The following is a 19016-nucleotide window of genomic DNA, read 5'->3' as shown; positions in this document are numbered from 1 at the left end:
AGGAAGTCTGTGACGGGTAAATTGCATTAGTTAGTCAGAAGCTTCAAGTGAAAGCAAATATTTGTAACCTATATTCAAATACAGTCTATCCGTCAAATTGAGTTTGGCAATTCGGTCGAATTGGTCAAAAACTGAAAGTGGCTGAAAAGGAAGCGATCAGAAACTCCTCACAGGACAGGCTCTATCATCTCAACGGATTACCGACAGTTTAGTCCTCTTAAACCGGATGCACAAAAGGAATTAAATCACTCAAATTGCTTCCTCGTTGGATAAGAACACAATTTGCACTTAACATCATCAGAAGCTTCATATGCTGATGGCTCAACGGGTACGTTCTCTTACAAATCCACAGCGTAAACAACTTGAGTCGTAAAGTTTGCTCGTGGTCTGTTTTTAATATTTGTATAAAGCTGAATTAAGTAGCCTAAACGTATGTTTGTTTATTGAATTGCCAATGATGCCGTTTGTGTCTGATGCAGTACGAAGACCTTGCCCACTATGGTGGCGGTATGGATGGAGTTGGGGTCCCGGCGTCCATGTACGGGGATCCGCACGCGCCTCGGCCTTTGCCGCAAGTTCATCATTTGAACCACGGGCCACCGCCTCATGCCAACCAGCACTACGGGGCCCACGCACCGCACAGCATCATGCCCAGCAGCATGGGCTCGGCTGTCAACGATGCTCTTAAACGAGACAAGGACCAAATTTATGGGTAGCTACTTTATTGCAGCCATGCGTAACACAATAGTTAACAATCTTTAATTGTTCAAATGGCTGCTGCATTATTGCACCGCATTTAACAATGCAATTATTTGTAGTTTATTATTTTATTACAGTATTGCATATAGCTACGATCTTAAAGAATAGTGTCTGATATAGTAAATTCACCTGTGACATGTAAATAATGCACGGCTTTTTTTTTAAAGGTTTAAAATACTGTTTACTTTTTATTATAAAAATTCAAGCGCGCCTTTATATCGGTCTCTAACCGAGTGCAACTATGTGGCCGTCAAAGCTATGGAAGTAGCTATAAAACTCCATTACTGTCGTCAGAATGATTGCTCGGTTATTGATAAAGTGTTTTGATGTGTAAGTTTATGCAGATGTTTCTGTTGAATCTCGAAGGCACCCGTTATTCCCGCTTCTGGCGCTGGTGTTTGAGAAGTGCGAGCTGGCCACATGCACACCGAGAGAGCCTGGAGTCGCTGGAGGAGATGTGTGCTCATCCGATTCCTTTAACGAGGACATCGCTGTGTTTGCCAAACAGGTAACTTGTTGACTGAAAAAGAAATATCGTTTAACGGTTTAATTAAATGTTTGGTCATCCCGATGAAGTTCAATATTGGTGGGAAATCTAAAACTGTTATTTGCGTTTGGTGTATTTGTAAAAAAAATAAAATAATAATAATAATAATAAACGACAAACGTGTGACATTTTTACAGATTCGGGCAGAGAAGCCGTTATTTTCTTCTAATCCAGAGTTGGACAATTTGGTAAGTGTGAGATGCTGTTTGGCGCAGATTTTGTTCCAGGTAAAGTCGCTTCAAAGCTCCATGTGCGGATTCTTTGAGTGAAAGAAAGGAAGCTTTAGTGATTTATGAGGCCGCGTGTTATCAGAGGGCGCGGGGGTCTTCGCCCAGGGCTCCCTCAAAGCGTCGTCTCTAGAGGAACCTATTTACACTTCTGCTATTGTCATAACATTACAAAGCCAGCACAATATCAGACGTGCCAAGCTTTTGATTCGAGTCTGATTTCTCGCGCGTGTAGAATAACCAACGATGTCTTAAGATTTGATGTTTGAAGGTTTTTTTTTATTAGCATAATATTATTATTATTAACCCATTATCATTATAATCATTATTGTTACTATTATTGGCTAATTATTTTTGGTTGTTGTTGTTTCTATTTTTATTCAAATATGTCATGCATTATTTTACTCTTTCCTTAGATGATACAGTCAATACAAGTATTACGATTCCATCTTTTAGAACTCGAAAAGGTATGTACATTATTATTATTATTATTATTATTATTATTATTATTATTATTATTATTATTACTATTATTATAGTTTTGCATTATTATAATTTTAGCCTATATTGTTCGAATAACACATTTCAAATCTAATTTGTTTTATTGTTTTTATTTTTTCTCGGTTTTGAATCAGGTGCACGAGCTTTGCGACAACTTCTGCCATCGGTATATTAGCTGTTTGAAGGGCAAAATGCCCATTGACCTGGTAATTGATGATCGGGATGGATGCAAGTCCGACTTCGACGACCTCTCGGGATCCTCGACAAATCTCGCAGATCACGTGAGTTTTAATTGGCTTTCTTTGAGATCATAAAACAGGCCAATTAAACAGTGGAGCTGTTTGCATTTGCAATACAGCCATTTTATGGGACTGCAAGTGCAAATGCCATTCATTTTGTATTGTACCTACTTATATTTTAACCTTAAGATTTGTAGCCATGCATTTGCATTTTTGTCTTTTTAGCTTCCTTAGTTATTCATCTCCACAATATATTTTAGAAATAAAGAGAGAGTTGGAAAGAAAGAGGAGTAATTACTTAGTTGCATATGCTAATTTATTTAAACAGCATTATCTAAATCCATTTCTCTTTGCACTGATATGAATCATTAAGACAGTGCCCCAGGACATATCTTATTTTAGAAGAGATATGATGATGATGATGATCATGTTGATGAAGCCCGTCGTGTTGGGTGCAGGTGTTGCTAAGGGTCAGGGTTTTCCCCCCACTGTCCAGCCCTCTGTTAGCCCTAATGATCAACGTTACATTTGCACGTGAATGCGCTATTGTCTTTGAACTGATTGGATTGTTATTGTCAAGCAGGAGGGGAGTCTTTTTTTTTTTTTTTTTCACTCAGAGACCAACAGTGTGTTCTTTACAGTTGGGCTTCCTATTATCAACGCACCATCCCCTGTCACAGGAACAAAACCACAGAATTAAAAAGAACAGAACTTTATATTCTGCCTAGTTCTGTTCCAGGTCAAAATGGGAAGAGAGAGGTTTTCTCCACACTTAAAACAGCGATTAAAACAGCCGTTGAGATGATTTAAACTGACGTTAAACGCCCGTAATAGTTCTTACATTACAGTCCTTCTATTTTCCATCTTGTAAAACATTAGACGACTTTCCCCATCCGCACCATTCCTGTAAATAGATCTGAACCGCGGATGCTGAGGTCTAACCGTCATACCTTCACTTGGTCAGCAGAAGTTTATTTGATGAATATGTACCTTTGTACACTTGACGATAACTGTAATCTTTTATTGATGCTCCTGTAATGCCTTATCGATTTACAAGTGTGCAGTGTGACACAAAACAATTTGGATTAGGTGATGAAGGGAGACAGTGGCCTTCTGAAACATTATTAACAGCACACGCACACACCTAAACACACAGACTGCTTTTGTGTGCCCTAATGAGAAAACAGTGAAGGGTCTTATTCACACAGCTTTATTGTTGTAGGAGCTTATTCTGGCCTTTCTTAGAGCTCTTTAGCTGATCACCATCAGGCAAACAGCTGACGCTGAGGGCCTGAAGAGGAACGGCTGCTGTTTGCCATCATGTTGAGCCTGTCTAAGTGCTTTGTACCCTGTTCTGGTTAAAAAGGGGACACCATTGGTTTCTTGTGAGCATTTACGGTCGGACATCAGGAGAAGCAGTTACCGTGGTTGAGGGTTCATAGGTCTTGTGTTAGGAAAAGTGTTCCTAGTTTGTCTAGTTCGGGCGTTTATGCTGTCTGTTATTTGATCAGACTAATATTTTAGCACAGACATGGTAACTAGCTGTTAAAAAACTTGCTGTTTTAAAAATAGCATGTGTATGTGCTAACATTTCTAATCTCTGGATGTTCGTGTATCTGAACCTCAGAATCCAGCATCCTGGAGAGACATGGACGACGCTCACTCTACTCCCTCAGTCGGCACCCCAGGACCCTCCAGCGGGGGACATGCCTCTCAGAGCGGAGACAACTGCAGTGAACTAGGTAGGAAAGCCTTTCAATTTTGCTATTACATCATAATATGCATTGTTGAAAACGCTTTATGCTGTCATCTTAATTTGTAATCCAGGCATCAAGTAGTATTTTGTCTTAAATTGTGTTCCTACATAAGAATATCCTATCTGAATCAACCTGAAGCATGATATGATTTGTTGAAAAGACTAACACTGTCATCTTAACTTAATGACATCTTAATGTTCATACATAGCATACTGCAAAAATGCTAACCTAAAAATGTTGACATCTATGTTGATTTTTTCAAGTGTAAATCTTATTAAATATAACTGAATTTATATAAAAAATGTGTTAAACAGCTCTTATACACTTGCAGCTTAAATTGCACTTATTCTATGTAGTATTTTGCAGAGTTCAGTGTTTTAAATTCATATTTTTGAATGCCTATGGGTGTAAACAGTGTTTACTAATCAAAGTCATGTGTCATTGTTCGTGTCATCATTGCGATGGTTCACTGAGCCGGTTTTACGATTTTCCTGTGGACACAATAGGTGTTTAATGTTCTTGAAAGGTTAATGGTCTAATTTAATTTACCAGATCTTCCATTTGCATGTCACATTTTTTTTCTTCTTCTTAATTTATATTGCAACCTGCCACTCCATATTTATTGTCCTTTAACACTGTTTACCTTTTTGGGGGATTTTTATTTAATTACTTAAATTTTTTTAACGACCAGTTTTTGTATAATTGCTTCAGTTAAAATAGCCTTCAGGGTTTCTCGCCTCCTTTTAACCATGAGACATCAATAGCCTGACCATTATGCAGCACAAAGCAGGATTTTCTGCAAGACAAGAGAACCAGAACCGAAGACCAGCAGCCAGATTGTAATTATTTAACAATTCAGCCTTAGCGTGAAAGACATCTTTAAAATGTTTGGCATAGCAGCAATGCCAGTAGTGTTTCTGCAGTGCCACTCGCTATGAAAGAGAGAAAAGCATCAGGGTGGCGGCATTTTCCCCACACCAGGCTTTTTTTAAACAACAGTGGGAGGACATCCAAGGCCCACGGCCTTTTGACCTCAAAGAGCGTGCATTGAAGAAGGGGAAGAGGAATGACCCCTGCCGGCTTGAAGGACAGAGCACTTCAAATACCGGTCACAATAGAGGGTTGATATCTGGGGTGATCAGAGGCAGAGCTTGGGTTAGGATCAGGGACATCTACCTGCTGCTCCTCCAGGAGCCACTTTGGATCGCTGTTCCTCCCTTTATCATTCAAGAGATCGGTAAAACAAACACCTTTTCCATTACAAGTGAACGGGGGGTGTTACGTCAGTCACCCAAACCCGAGTCCAAGGGATTACCGGGGCTCTTCAAAGCACCTGTCTCTTGTAGGGGGGTCCCTTTGTTGTCTGCACATCAGTAGAAGTTTCTCTTGTTGAGAAACCTTCATGCTAGGTTAAGAAGGAAAGAGAGGTGCTCCCGAATGTTTTTAAGATCTGCTGACTCACCTCAGGGTGGGTTCGGGATGGTCGTTGGGGGGGTTTTCCACAGCTATCCTAAACATGTGCGTGTTGGTGGGAGTGCAGAGCCTAGGAATGTCCATCACAAAGGCCGAAAGGGAACAAAGGGAAGCTGCAGGACATTCCAGGCCAGTGTTCACCTCGAAGGCTGCTGAAAGACACAGGCTGAGACAGGATGTTTACATCTATATCTGAACCTTCAGTGGAGGTTAAATCCCAGCATGATGTATAGTGGACCAACAACAAGTGTCAAGAGCCGATGCCTCTGCGTTTTAGGCGTCGATACCACCCAACTGTGGTCCAATCCCATGGTCCTCCAGATCATATCATGGCCACGGGGGACAAGAGGATAAGAGCATCTAATCAATATGCTTTAAGCGAAACGATTAGCGAGAACAAAATCATCTGCGTTCGTCCAGTAATTATCCAGTCTGTTGCGTCCAGTAGTCAAAATTATGGCCCCTTTGGAGAAGTATAGTTCGTGATAGATTGAGGTCATGGCGAGCTCATTAAGCAAGCAAACAGGATTTATTCTGTGATGCGTGCTGGGTGGCAGTCATCAGACCCGGCTAGTTTGCGCCGGGCCCCTTTGTCTCCGGGACATTCATCTATCTCCCGTTCATCTAATTACCAGCGTTTTAGCTTTGGACCTTGTCATCTCTCGGACGCTGAAGGTACCGTGATGTGACACGGATGCCGTCAGGGTCGGCTTGAAGGATGTGGGAAACTGTAATGTGATTTGTTTTATATGCATGTCTCCGCAGAAACCAATCAGAAGTTTCGCTTTATACGTATGAGGGAAAGTGAAAAAAAATGGAGCTAGAAGCCTCTTCTTCTCCATGTCTTAGGGTGCTGTCTTTCCCTAAACAGCCTGAGGGCTAACTCCAGCCTTCCTCCAGGCTGCTCTGGCCCCCCTCTGCGCTGCGTGTGCAGACTCTGGGTTTGGGGAGTGAGGTAGGGCTCAGGGAGCTGCAGAGAGCAGCAGCCTTTAAAGAGAGTGCAGTCACACAGGCTGCATTGGCCAAGTTGCCAGGGAACAGTCAGAAGCGATTAGCGTCGGGTTGGATCAGCCCTGCGGCCTTCGTTTTCTGGAACAGGAGGAGAGAGGCTCGAGGAGAGGGGGGGGGGTGTTTGAGTCTTCCTTAGATGTAAGGATCTCACCCAGCTCTCTTTATATATCATTTTCCTCTTTTCTTTTCCTTTCTTTTCTTTTCTTTTATCACTATAATTTCACCTTTCACTTTTTCTTACCTAGAAGTCATCAGTTTTTATACTTTACAGTTTATACTATACAGTTTTTGTTCTTTTTTGTCATTATTTAGCACATATTTGATATTTTTAAACACACTGAAAACTTTTTTTTCTTATTTCCTTTTTTATACAGTTTCATTTTCAGTTTTTACTTTTCTTTAATGTGTTACTTTTTAAGTTTTTATTTTTTTAATTTGAAGGAAATAAAATCACCTTACATATTCACTCATTATTGTTCCATTTTATAGTCATATTTTTTTCTTTTGATATTTGAATTTTATTTACACACTTAAAACATCTATTTTTCTCATTTATTAGAATATTAATTTTCATATTTAATTTTCTTCCCTTTTCAATTCTTCCAAAATATAAGATATTATCAAGTATATTACTAAATATTGTCAAGAGTTGCTAACATTTCTTGTTATTTGATTTTTATAAACAAACTGAAAACTTATTTTCTGTAAATTCCATTTCATTGTTCAGATTTTTTAAATAAACCCTTTTTGTCTCAGGCAGTGAAGTCTGTGATCAACATGCAAACTCCTGAAAGCACAATGAGAAGAAACAGCAGTCTGTGTTGTGTAGAGACAGACAGTGAGAGACCACTGCCCTGCCCTTGACTTGCATTTTGATTATGGCATCAGTCAGCCAGCCTGAAGTCCATCTACCACCCCCCTTCTTATATTCAAATGTCATTATTCATTAACTGAAATATTAATGCATGAATATGGCGCATACAGTCGCCTTTGATTGATGCATCCCCAAAAACAAGGAGACACAGCAGGGCCAATCTTAAGAAAAGTAGGGTTCCTGTCCCGCCTCCGGGGAGGAGTCCCTCAGATACATTATTCACACACCCTCCGGGCAGGCTTTCAAGGCATCTCTACCCTCAGGGCAAGAAAAATAAGCATGACTGTTAAAAGTAAATCATCTTGCCTGATGCACAGTTAATGGAAGCGGGAGAGAGAGATAGAAAGACAGAAAGAAAGAGATAGGAGGGTGGGGAGGAGGACAAGACGGAAACCTTAGTTTAAAAGCGGCCTCCTGCCTGGCTCTGATCTTAAACTAGATTGGATGGTAATGGAATGAAAGCAGGCTTGATGTTATCAGAGAGCTCACAGTTCAAAATGCATTGTTTGTTAAGCATCAATTGATCTTACAGTAAATGCCTTATTCACGTCATGTCGGAATTACCGTAATTACGCATTTTCGAATAGTAAGAACATAAAATAAAACATAAATCACGTACTATCAAACTCTCATTTACAAGTTAGAGACTAGTATTTTTTATGAACGCTTCGACTTCTCACATTTGACAATGTAAAATAAATAAAAATAGTTAAAAGTAGTTAAAAGCAATTTTGTGCATTTCATTTTTTCTAAAATCTTTATATATATATATATATATATATATATATATATATATATATATATATATATATATATATATATATATATATATATATATATATATATATTTATTTATTTATTTATATATATAACATTTTAGTTAAGCCAGTATGTATGCATCTATTTATTTATTTATTTTTAATAGGTGATATATATACAGTATATATATATATATATATATATATATATATATATATATATATATATATATACCTAATTATTTTTCAATTAAATATTGTTAACATTTTACACCTACATGAAGCTAAATATATAATATAAATATAATATTGTTAATTTGAGAATTATGTATATATAGACACACACACACACACACACAATTGAGCATTCATTCCTATAGTGCAAAATTATATATAGTACTAACAACATTGTGGTTGGATTCCCAGAGATCGCATGAGCTTCATTGAATAACTTAAATATGCTTTCAATCATATTCTGTGTATGTTTAGAACAGGTGTTTTGAGGAAATGACGACGGTATCTATCTGCAGTGTTTGTACGTGGCCACTAACTAAACTTAGATCCGTCTTGCAGTGAGGCTACTGTAAGTGGTAAATTAGCACTTTAACATCATTCTGTCCCTGCGCTGTATACCAGTTTCTAACGGTTTTCTCAACAACCACTAACAGGCTTTGCTTTATTTATGTTTTTCCCAAGTTTTTTCGACTTTATTTTGAGCGCTAATTCAGATCAGATATTCTCTTTGCAGTGCCAGGTCTCCATTCCCCATTCAAGCATAGAGCTTGGACATTCATTACCCCATGTCAAAGACAGAGCTCACATTGAATTAATAGCACTGGGGTTGGTGCAGAGCTTTCCTCGAAATCTCTGACATTGAGACAGCGAGAGAGAGCGGGAGAGATCTTGCTCTGTTGATTAGCGTTCTCTCTCACTGCATGGATACTCCTGCTCGCTGCGGTCCTTGTGTTACTGTTGCTAATCAAAACAGGCCCCCCTGCGTGGCTCTTTCACATCGTGTTTGTGAAAGGCACTGGTGATTGCTCTAAATAAACAACTAAAGGTGATGTTTTATCTCATTAAAGTGACTTTCTTCTTTTGCTTTTTCTCTCTCGCCCTGCTTCCACACTGTTGTTTATCAGGAGATGGTTTGGATAACAGCTTGGCATCTCCGGGAACAGGGGACGAAGACGACCAAGACAAGAAACGGCAGAAGAAGAGAGGAATCTTCCCCAAAGTGGCGACCAACATCATGCGGGCGTGGCTCTTCCAGCATCTCACGGTAAGACGCTCTCAGATATTCCGGTCGGAAGTTGGAAGCCTTTGGAACACAAGGCAGAGTCCAACCGCGTCTCTTGGCGAATTAGCTCAATTCCACTGTTTTCAGCTCAGCGACCTGCATCCAAACTGCATTAAAACTAGCAGGGTGTGTTATTATCTGTCTCTCGGCCCTCCCATCGATTTCGCTTGTCAAAACCAAGCGCCCTATTTGCCCAGGGGTTGAGTACGTTTCCCCAAAACTTTCAGATTTTGGGTTGATTTGTGGCATTCTCAACCTACTCGAATTTCGACACATTTTCACCGGTCCACATCCTCAAATTCCCACCATTCTCTTGCGTCTTCCTGTTTTCCATTCTCTTTCAGAATTCCAGCACTTTCTAAGGGCTACACAGGTCCTGTACACATAGTAATCCTTTCCCTTTTACCCACCTTTAGAGTTTAGAGATAAAAAAGAGAGCCTAATTGAATTATCCTCTCTCTGTTCCCAGCTCCTTTTCAGAGTGATTTGTGAAGCAAAAGTGTTTCCCATTGCAGGATGTGTCTTCTGACGAAAAGGTTTTAAAGGGGACTTTGGCCTCTGAATGGCCCCCATTGCAACACCCAGGCGATCATGCATTCATTTGGGGTCAGGGCTGAATAAAAGCTGCAGGATTACGTTTTGTCGGGTTCTACTTTGAGCCAGTGTGCGAAGTTTGAGATGGGGGGGCTCTTACATATGGTCTAAGCCTCCATCTTTTGTGACCTATTCAGAGGTCCGCGATAAAGACCCCCTATGCTGCCAATCTTAAAGAAAGGTGGAACATTAAGATTCAGTGGAACATTACAGTTATAACTGTTAGTTGCACTGGGACGAGATAGAGAGACCTCCTTTGGCATGCAAATGGGGACGAAGAGGGGGCATCTTAATAGACATAAATGGAACTCATGCAAATATGAGTGATTGTTTAAAAGCGAGCTTGCTTCAGTCTTTTGAGCATGTGGGTTCCTTGCTAAATTTTAGAGAACAATCGCAGTGCAACCTGCTGAGAGCTTTGTGATAAGAGTTTAAAGATGGATCCCAGAGCACAGCTCGCAGTCGACTGTCACTGGGTTGTGTAGAAAAGGGGGCGGAGCTTACAGTCATTCATCAACACAATGACAGCTAGCAAGCCAGGAGGCGAGCAGGGAAATCTCTGTCAGTGTGTGAGAGAGAGGGAACGAGACATGTAACAGGACTCATCCCTCACCACTGACCACGGGAGGTGAAGCCGTGACAGTGCCAAAATTGGTGTACACCCACGACCCTGCGCTGTCTATACATTCACCCCTGCCTGCCATCTGCTGCCCTCCCTCTGCACTCACAGTGAGAGCAAGAGGATCAGGGGCCAGGGGCCACCACGGGGCCACCAAGGGCCAAGCCCTATTCAACCCTAAACAAAACTCTCCATTGTCTCTCTTTCACACCCACTCGATCATTTGTCAAGTAATGTCAAATAATGTCAAACAAAACCACGAGCGCTCAGCCAATAAGACGCAGGGAAATTCTCAAACTCAGGGCTGCATCTGGGAAGTCTATCATACATAACGATGTAATTTCCTGAAAGAGTCATATGGGATCCATGTTTTTGCCCGCAGTCTCGCACGGGGCGGGTAGACTTGACACTTGAGGTCATTAGTCATTTAAACAGATTAGTTGTTAAGAAAAAGTCAGGTCATCTTGATTTGCTTTATTGATGGAGACTGCGAGGAGAAAAACACAACTGTAAAAAATGAAGACATTTGCATGTTCCATTCGTTATCGCTTTATGGATCATCGGAGAGCAGTGTTATTAACTGCAGAAGGTGTTTACACATTAATATAATTTTTCTTGTTGACTCTGTCTTGCAGCACCCCTACCCATCAGAAGAGCAGAAGAAGCAGCTAGCCCAAGATACAGGCCTCACCATCTTACAAGTGAATAACTGGTGAGTAACCTTTGACTTTTGACTTTTGACTCGCCAGGCTGACCTCTCAGTTAAGAAGTCGGGGTTAGGGATCTCTAACACTTCCATTTCAAGTCTGGTGATCCTGATTTCTCACACTATTATAAGACGCTGTTCAAAGCCCCAATGAGACAAATAAAAGTGAGAATAGGAGCAATGATGAGGTTTGCCCAGGGTCTCAGAGGGACTTTTAGAAAAGTTGTCAAATGTTATGTCGGAGCATTCCGGAATGCTGTTCGGTCACCAGAGTTCTCCTGAACGTTTATTCATTTTGTAACCATATTGTTTGTAAAAGATGTTAGTGAATTACACAAATGTGGCACTCAGTTTATGTATTTTTCTTAGAATGTGAATGTATGATATGGAGGATTGAAGATTGAGAGGACTCTTTCTATATATTTGGTTGGGATTTATTTTGAAGGCATAATTCCATATGGCTACAAACCAACAATATTCTTAAGAAGACAATTGGTGTATACTATCATTGCCAATATAAATCATAAGAATTTTAAGTTTTAAATTTAAGTTTAAATTTAGATTTTAAGTTGCAAATCTAGTTTTTCCCTCTTTCATGACATTTGTATCTTTTTTTTATTATTATTTATGCATTTTAAACCATATAACTTATATACTTAGAATGTTTTAACTTCTGATAGCATACTCCGATAACTTTGATATCTCTGAATTTGGCTTTAATGATATATATATATATATATATATATATATATATATATATATATATATATATATATATATATATATATATATATATATACATACATATATACATATGTGTATACATATATTTTTTTTCTTTAGTTTATTATCAGAATTAAGTTTTACATTTAGTTTCTTTTCCTTTTTTAAATGCATAATTCTGTATGCATTTACACCATAAAATTTAGATAGTTCTGTTTTCTTATTTTATCAAATATACTGCCATATTAACATTCATTTTGGATAGCATACACTACTACAATCAACAATATCAGTTAGCAGACAACTTTGATATCTATAACCATTGCCAGTAGACATCAGAAAAAAAAATACTTTACAAAATGTTTGTATTATTTTACTTTTTAGCTTTGTTTTCAATGTATTTTAACATTATGTGTTTACTGCAAAAAATAAAAATAAGGCGCACACAAACATTTGGCTAAGAATCATTGTCTATGAGTAAGTCCTTCCCCCAGTGCGTGTCAGGGGCATTTCCTACCTCTCTGTTACGAGCTGCTGAAGCATATTAGTGTCTGAAAAGCAGTTAGGCTAATCATACCCTGAGGCTACAAGGCCAATGCTATATCAATTGAATATTTATTGAGCAATGACCCCTTTACTTGATTCGCTTATATATTGCAGCAAGAAGCACAATTAAAGCAAGTCTTAAAACCAGAGGTTATCTTTAGACTCGCCGAGGAAAGGAAAAACACACAACAAATCAAATAAATCTATTTGTTTGCTACTATCTGCTACTAGAAATCTAGAGATAGCTTTCTCACACGCAATTTGTAAAAGGTGGTAAAATCTCTTTATTAACAAAACCTCCGCTTGTTTACATTATAAATTAGACTATTTATTTGGTCCGGTGCTAAAAGAGTACATTAGCTTTTTTGTGGACTCCTGACAGGTCCATTAACCCAACGGCCCAGGAGAAATCGCACTGCATTAAGGGATATTTTGCAGTAAATCATAGCAAAAAGCTTGCAGTAGTAAAAGTCCAGAGTGTTTAAATAAGAGTAAAATATACTGTGGGCGGTCAGTAATATAAATAGATTTAGTAAATGTGTTCCCTGTCTTCTCTTTGACAGGTTTATCAATGCTCGAAGAAGAATTGTGCAGCCCATGATTGACCAGTCTAATAGAGCAGGTAAAGTGATGGCTTATTTTATACCGTCTTTACAATCACTTTATACACAATTTGAGCATATATCACATAGAACTTGTGTATTTGTGTGTTTAGTAAGTCAAGGAAGCGCTTACAGCCCTGATGGTCAGCCTATGGGCGGCTTTGTGCTTGACGGCCAACAACACATGGGTCTCCGGCCTGGCGGTATGTTGCACTTTTTGATTATAATCGCACGTTAGTCATTTTTAGTGCTGTTATAAAAATGCTGAAAGCATTTCCATGTGTTTTATTGTTCCTTAATTTCCTATCTCCATCTCGCAGGTCCCATGGGAGGAATGGGTATGAACATGGGTATGGATGGACAGTGGCACTACATGTAAACGCCTCCCCGCTTCCCAAACAATAAACGTAAGAAAACGCTTTGCTACTTAGAACATCCCCTCTCTTTCTCCTTTCACTCGGCGTGTGAAATCTGATTATGGTGGAAATTCGCTCTCTGACGACACAACCCCCCCCCCCCTCATGCACACACGCGCACGCACCTTCTTCCCCGGCTCCATCTTCGCTGCCTGTCTCTGACAGTCCACAAATCAAGACGTATCGCTCGCCGCGGGCGGCCTGGCATGGAGAATTTTATTTAATACCCACACTGTGCTGCCCAATGAGCCCCTCCATAATGACACTTACCTTGATTAATAGAGCTCTTTATATGTAAATAGGCACCGCATCCAGTTCTCCAATCGTGCCAACACAGCCCTTTTCCTCTCAAATAACAACCTCAGCCTCTGCTAATGAAGGGAGAGGAGCGGGGAGGTGAGCGGAGGTTAACACCCCCCACCGAAGCCTCAGACACATAGAGATACCAGGAGCTCTGGCTTACATGCAGACTAAATAATTTCCAGACTATTTAATCCTACCTTTTTTTGATTGAATTATCATTGAGTCGTTACTGTAATTGCATCATTTAGAGGAATGTTTCCCCGTCCGTAATTCGCTCTGGTTAAACACCATACGCTGGTGGATCGTTGGGATCATTATGAAGATCTGTTTTCCTGCGTAAAGCGGATAGAGACACATTTATGATTTTAGAGGCAGGTGTATGCTTTTTCAAAGGTATATTTTGAATTGGGAGAAAGTTAAGTTTAATTGACAGCATTTGTGGTTGATAATCATACACACACACACACACACACAAATAATTTATTTGAAAATAAATACAAATAAAGGAAAAATTGAGGATACAGTAAGGCATTTACACTCTTAAAAATTAAGGTTCTTTATTTGATATAATGGTTCCATAAAGATCTTTTAACATCACTGAAGCTTTCCACTGCATGAAAGTGGATATATATATATATATATATATATATATATATATATATATATGTATGTATGTTTGTATGGATGTATATATATATATATATATGTGTGTGTGTGTGTGTGTGTGTGTGTGTGTGTGTGTGTGTATATATATATATATATATATATATATATATATATATATATATATATATATATATATAATCAGCACATACCCAGAATAATCCTTTTTATGCTTTCACAGTGCAGATGTTAAATCTCTTAATATTGTATTTTTCACTCTGGGTTTTAGGTTTTGATGGTGGCCTCAGGAATAGTCCCAGTGCTGGCCAGAGGCATGAGGAGTCACGTCACATCCATCTTCACCTGATCACGCCCCTGTCCGATCACCTCCTGTCTTCACACGACCTCCCAAATCTCTCACGGACCCCTCATCATCTGGCCATCATATCTCCAGCCAAAGGACTGTCTGCAGGAGCACCAACATTACAAAAACAGACTTGAAGCATTTGTGCCAAAAGAGAGACTTCTGAAAAGACAATTGGAGATCTTTTCTTTTTAAATTATTTATTTATTCTTGTTATACCGTCAAGAAGCACGGGGACCACACCATATGTGCACTTTTGCTCAACCACAGAGTGGCCGCCCCAGACGCAGATATCCCATACCTCCTCGTGCACAAGTGCACACGCTCATATTAAATGCATTTAAATGTGGAATGAAGTAAAAGATGCTAAAAGCCCTCAAGAACTGATATGTGAGCGTATGATGTATTTTTTATTTTGGGAAATATTCTATGTTTGGGTTTGTGTTATTGACTAGTTTTTAGACCTTTGCATATATGATTCTACAAAGATTGAAGGAAATGAAACCCCTTGATGGGATCATTATGGCACACATCTGACACAAATTCCAGTATGTCAAACCACAAAGTCTTCCCCGCATTTGAAAAGCTTCGCTAAGGAAATGAGTTGTGCGTTTATTTGTTGATTTGGAGAGCAACAGTGGTTTTGTAAGGCTAAATATGCCTGGAGGAGTTTTGAAACCACTAGAGATGTTCCATTGTACATAATTATGTAAATGTTATTTGTAAAACACATCAATGTCAAATAGGCATTCAGTCGAGATCCTTTAAAACTGGAGATGGGGTATTGTTGTACGTTTTGGTCCGTTCTCACTCTTGCTTTTCTCTCTGGAAAAAGTCGAGTATATGTTTGTTGATGTACTGATAAGCTTGATCGATCCTCCCGCTCTGTCCATTTTCCTTTTAGGAGTATTTTAAAGCAGTATAGTATTTCTACACAGTCAAAAGTCGAATTCTTGTAATAAATGCTTCATTTTCAAAATGTTAAATCGCTTGCTTTGAGTGTTATTTCATGCACTTAATCGAAACCCTGACGTCATATGCAGTTCAAATCAATTTTGGCTATAGATAACTATTTTTATTTTGCAGATAAAATGCAACTGTGATACAACGTATTTATATAATCATTAGGCTACATAATTTGTCCGTTCAAAAAAATGAAACGCGAACCCATTTATCTCAAAAATGACTTTGCATGAGTAAATATCAGACGTGTGCATCAAGCAATTATAAAACAAATCACCATAGGCTACAAAAACTGAGAATTTTACGACTGCATAAACACCGTCTCCTCAAAGAGGCAAAAGAAAGTGTAAAATAATCATTTCATAACCGCAGCTACTCCCTGAGACCATCTTAGAAGATATTAAAATTTGTGTAGAGCTCTTTTGTAAAATGTTTGAGGCAACGTGTGCAGAAATAAATCACATTAATTCAATATTTCCAAATCAGGCGGCTGTACCGCGTGTAATTTCTCAGAAACACAAACCCCGCGCGCTTCTTCATCTCCAGCATCTTTTAAACGCAATTTGGCGGTGACATTTTCAAATGGGTTTTCTCATGCTGTTTGATATCTTAGCTAAGACTGCTCCTGCAGACGTTTCCCTGCTTATTTCGACCTCCAGTTTGTGTTTCTCTAGCCTGCAGTACTGGTGAGAAAATGCTGTAGTTTGGTGGTCATTTATCAATGTCAGCGGCGTAACGATCTCACTGCAGTATTGATGAGGAGAATTACGCTGCTGGAGGAGAAGCCACAGGCACAACAATACCTGCAATAACGCGACGCCCAATGCCCTTGCGTTTCATCTCATTCCTTTCGATAATGGAATTATTTTAATAAGACCTTCCAATCCGTTTTGTTTCTCCTTCTTTTATTTTCTTTTTTTATTTTATGTCCACCGCTGAACGTATCCAGATATAGCCTAGGCTAGTTACATTCGAAAATAAAATGCTAGTTTTAGTGCACAATTCGTTCAGGACGGCATAACATATCTTATATGTACATCAAGGCTATTTCTGTTGGCAAACAAGGTATTATAAAATGTGTTTCACCTAATAAACCATCTAAAATTTATTTTTTAAATCACAAATAGCGAGTTATATATTTACAAATAGCTACTTATAAAGCAATGTTTTGTAAGGATGTTAAGCGTAGGATGTGTTTTTGTAAAATAAAACTTTGGTATCTGGAATATAAAAACAAGTTTAAAGCTGCATTGTTATCTCGAGCACAGCCAGTGTTGATATAGATAACTGAAATGCTGAGTGTGTATATCTTGGTCAGAGATAAATTCGTTGTGAAAGCTGCCGGAAACAAGAGCACAGCTTAATGAAATATGGGTCATACTTCCCACACCAAGCAACATATAGGCTACAACAAAAATATACAACATAAAATGAAGCCAACAATCCACACCCAGCTAATAATATTTATTTACACAACGGCGTAAAAAAAAAAAAAAGACGACGTCGAAGTCTTGTATAGTGAGCCTGTGTAGACTTAATATAGCCTAAGTAAATTAATACATTTCCCTTTTATATATTTATATGCCAAAAATAGTTTTATTTAAAATATGTTCATGGGCTTATTCGTCATTTTACTTACTAGGACATAATTTTTTTCTCTTCTTTATTTTGGCACAACAGATTTGTGGTGATTTTCTGGGGTTTTCCTCTCTGGCTGGTTTCCCTCAGCATTGATTTGGAACCATGTCCTGCTGTAAAAACAGAACTGAAGTGAGTGTTACGACTGAAGCAAAGGCGATGGTCTCTAATGATGTGTCATCATGCCATAAATGTAATCACAACTGGTGCAACTAGGTGCAATAACATCTTAAACCATGAAATCACAGGCTGTAACTGAATTATGGCAATAATGATTTTACGAATCAGCTTGTCATGGCAGTAGCAATTCCGTACACCCCTCCTCATTTCAGCAATAGTTTACATCTCGCTTTGACTACACAGCCAAGGAATTGTCCAGACCCGCTGAATTTAACTTGTCAAACACAATTTCTATTGTGTATATCTCCTCTCTCTGGATTTCCTGAGTGCTCGTGGTGAGAACCTGGTCCACGTGAGGAGATGTTTATCCCCTGGTTACAGAACAGTCAGAAGGATCGCTGTTTAAATTTGAGACCAAAGGAAATTAGGTGGGGAGGCCTCTCTTCAGCTTTATTTACAGCAGTGCGTGTGCCAAGAGGTCAGGGGTCAAAGTTGAGAATGGGGCCAACGGGAGAGCTATCTTGCTCTTAACACTGATTGTTCCACATGCCTGGAGTTCTGTGCATTCTCTCTTTCAAGTCCCGGAAAGCTGATCAACGTTGAACAGCTCCCTATATGATGAGCAAAAGCAGGTCTTCTAATGTTCACAAAGGAAAACAGACTAAGCTTCTGCTGATTGAAGGATGTAAAAAATGTCGCAATAACATCAAAGTATCATTAAAATGATGTCATCTATGATGTCCACCAATCGGAACCCCCATTAAATTCATTGTACAATGGCAAGTGTGTCATAAAGTGAAGTGTCCCCAAGAAGAAAAAAAAATGTCAGATTGAGGATTGCACGCTGCTGAGGGCCCCAGCTGTGGAAGCTGAAGGATTTTCACTTTTATTAAGATCAGAAGGAACTCAATTCGGACAGTCGTGCTGGACAGTGGACCTCAACCATCGGCCAAATGCCTTGGCATTAAAGTGACACATGTCGGTCCAGGTTTTTTCACCTGACAACTTTATTTCCACTTTTCTTTCTTGGATCTGACAGCCTCACACACTGTGCTTAGGGTCTGTTGTGCTTTTAATTCAGCCATTTCAGTGTTTATTTTGAGATTTGTTTTGTTCTAGTGTAGATTATTTAATAAAAAATAGGTTAGGTCCTAGTTGCAATTAACAATTTCTGTTTTAGCATGCACACCATATATATATATATATATATATATATATATATATATGACAATGACAGTAAAGGCATTTGAATTGTTACAAAATATTTGTTTTGCAAATAAATTTGGTTCTATTGAACTCACTTTTCATCAAATAATCCTGAAGAAAGAGAGAGAAAACGTATCATGGTTTCCAAAAAGATATAAAGCACAGTTAAT

At 38.9% G+C, this 19016-nt stretch overlaps 1 protein-coding gene across 1 annotated transcript; it reads left to right on the top strand.

Moving 5' to 3' along the window:
• Nucleotides 1–257: 257 nt before the first annotated feature.
• LOC113121129 (homeobox protein Meis2-like) lies at nt 258–15905 on the top strand. Its single transcript, XM_026291372.1, has 13 exons — nt 258–328; nt 480–712; nt 1126–1267; nt 1444–1494; nt 1950–2000; nt 2169–2315; nt 3901–4015; nt 9286–9425; nt 11292–11368; nt 13195–13253; nt 13347–13436; nt 13554–13640; nt 14845–15905. The coding sequence occupies exons 1-12, from the start codon at nt 311–313 to the stop codon at nt 13610–13612; spliced, it is 1182 nt and encodes a 393-aa protein (XP_026147157.1). The 5' UTR covers nt 258–310; the 3' UTR covers nt 13613–13640; nt 14845–15905.
• The last annotated feature ends 3111 nt before the right edge of the window (nt 15906–19016 follow it).

The sequence above is a fragment of the Carassius auratus genome, chromosome 20, assembly GCF_003368295.1.
Source record: "Carassius auratus strain Wakin chromosome 20, ASM336829v1, whole genome shotgun sequence".
Taxonomy (NCBI): domain Eukaryota; kingdom Metazoa; phylum Chordata; class Actinopteri; order Cypriniformes; family Cyprinidae; genus Carassius; species Carassius auratus.
Note: the sequence above shows the minus strand (reverse complement) of the source record. Positions and strands in the feature narration are given on the sequence as shown.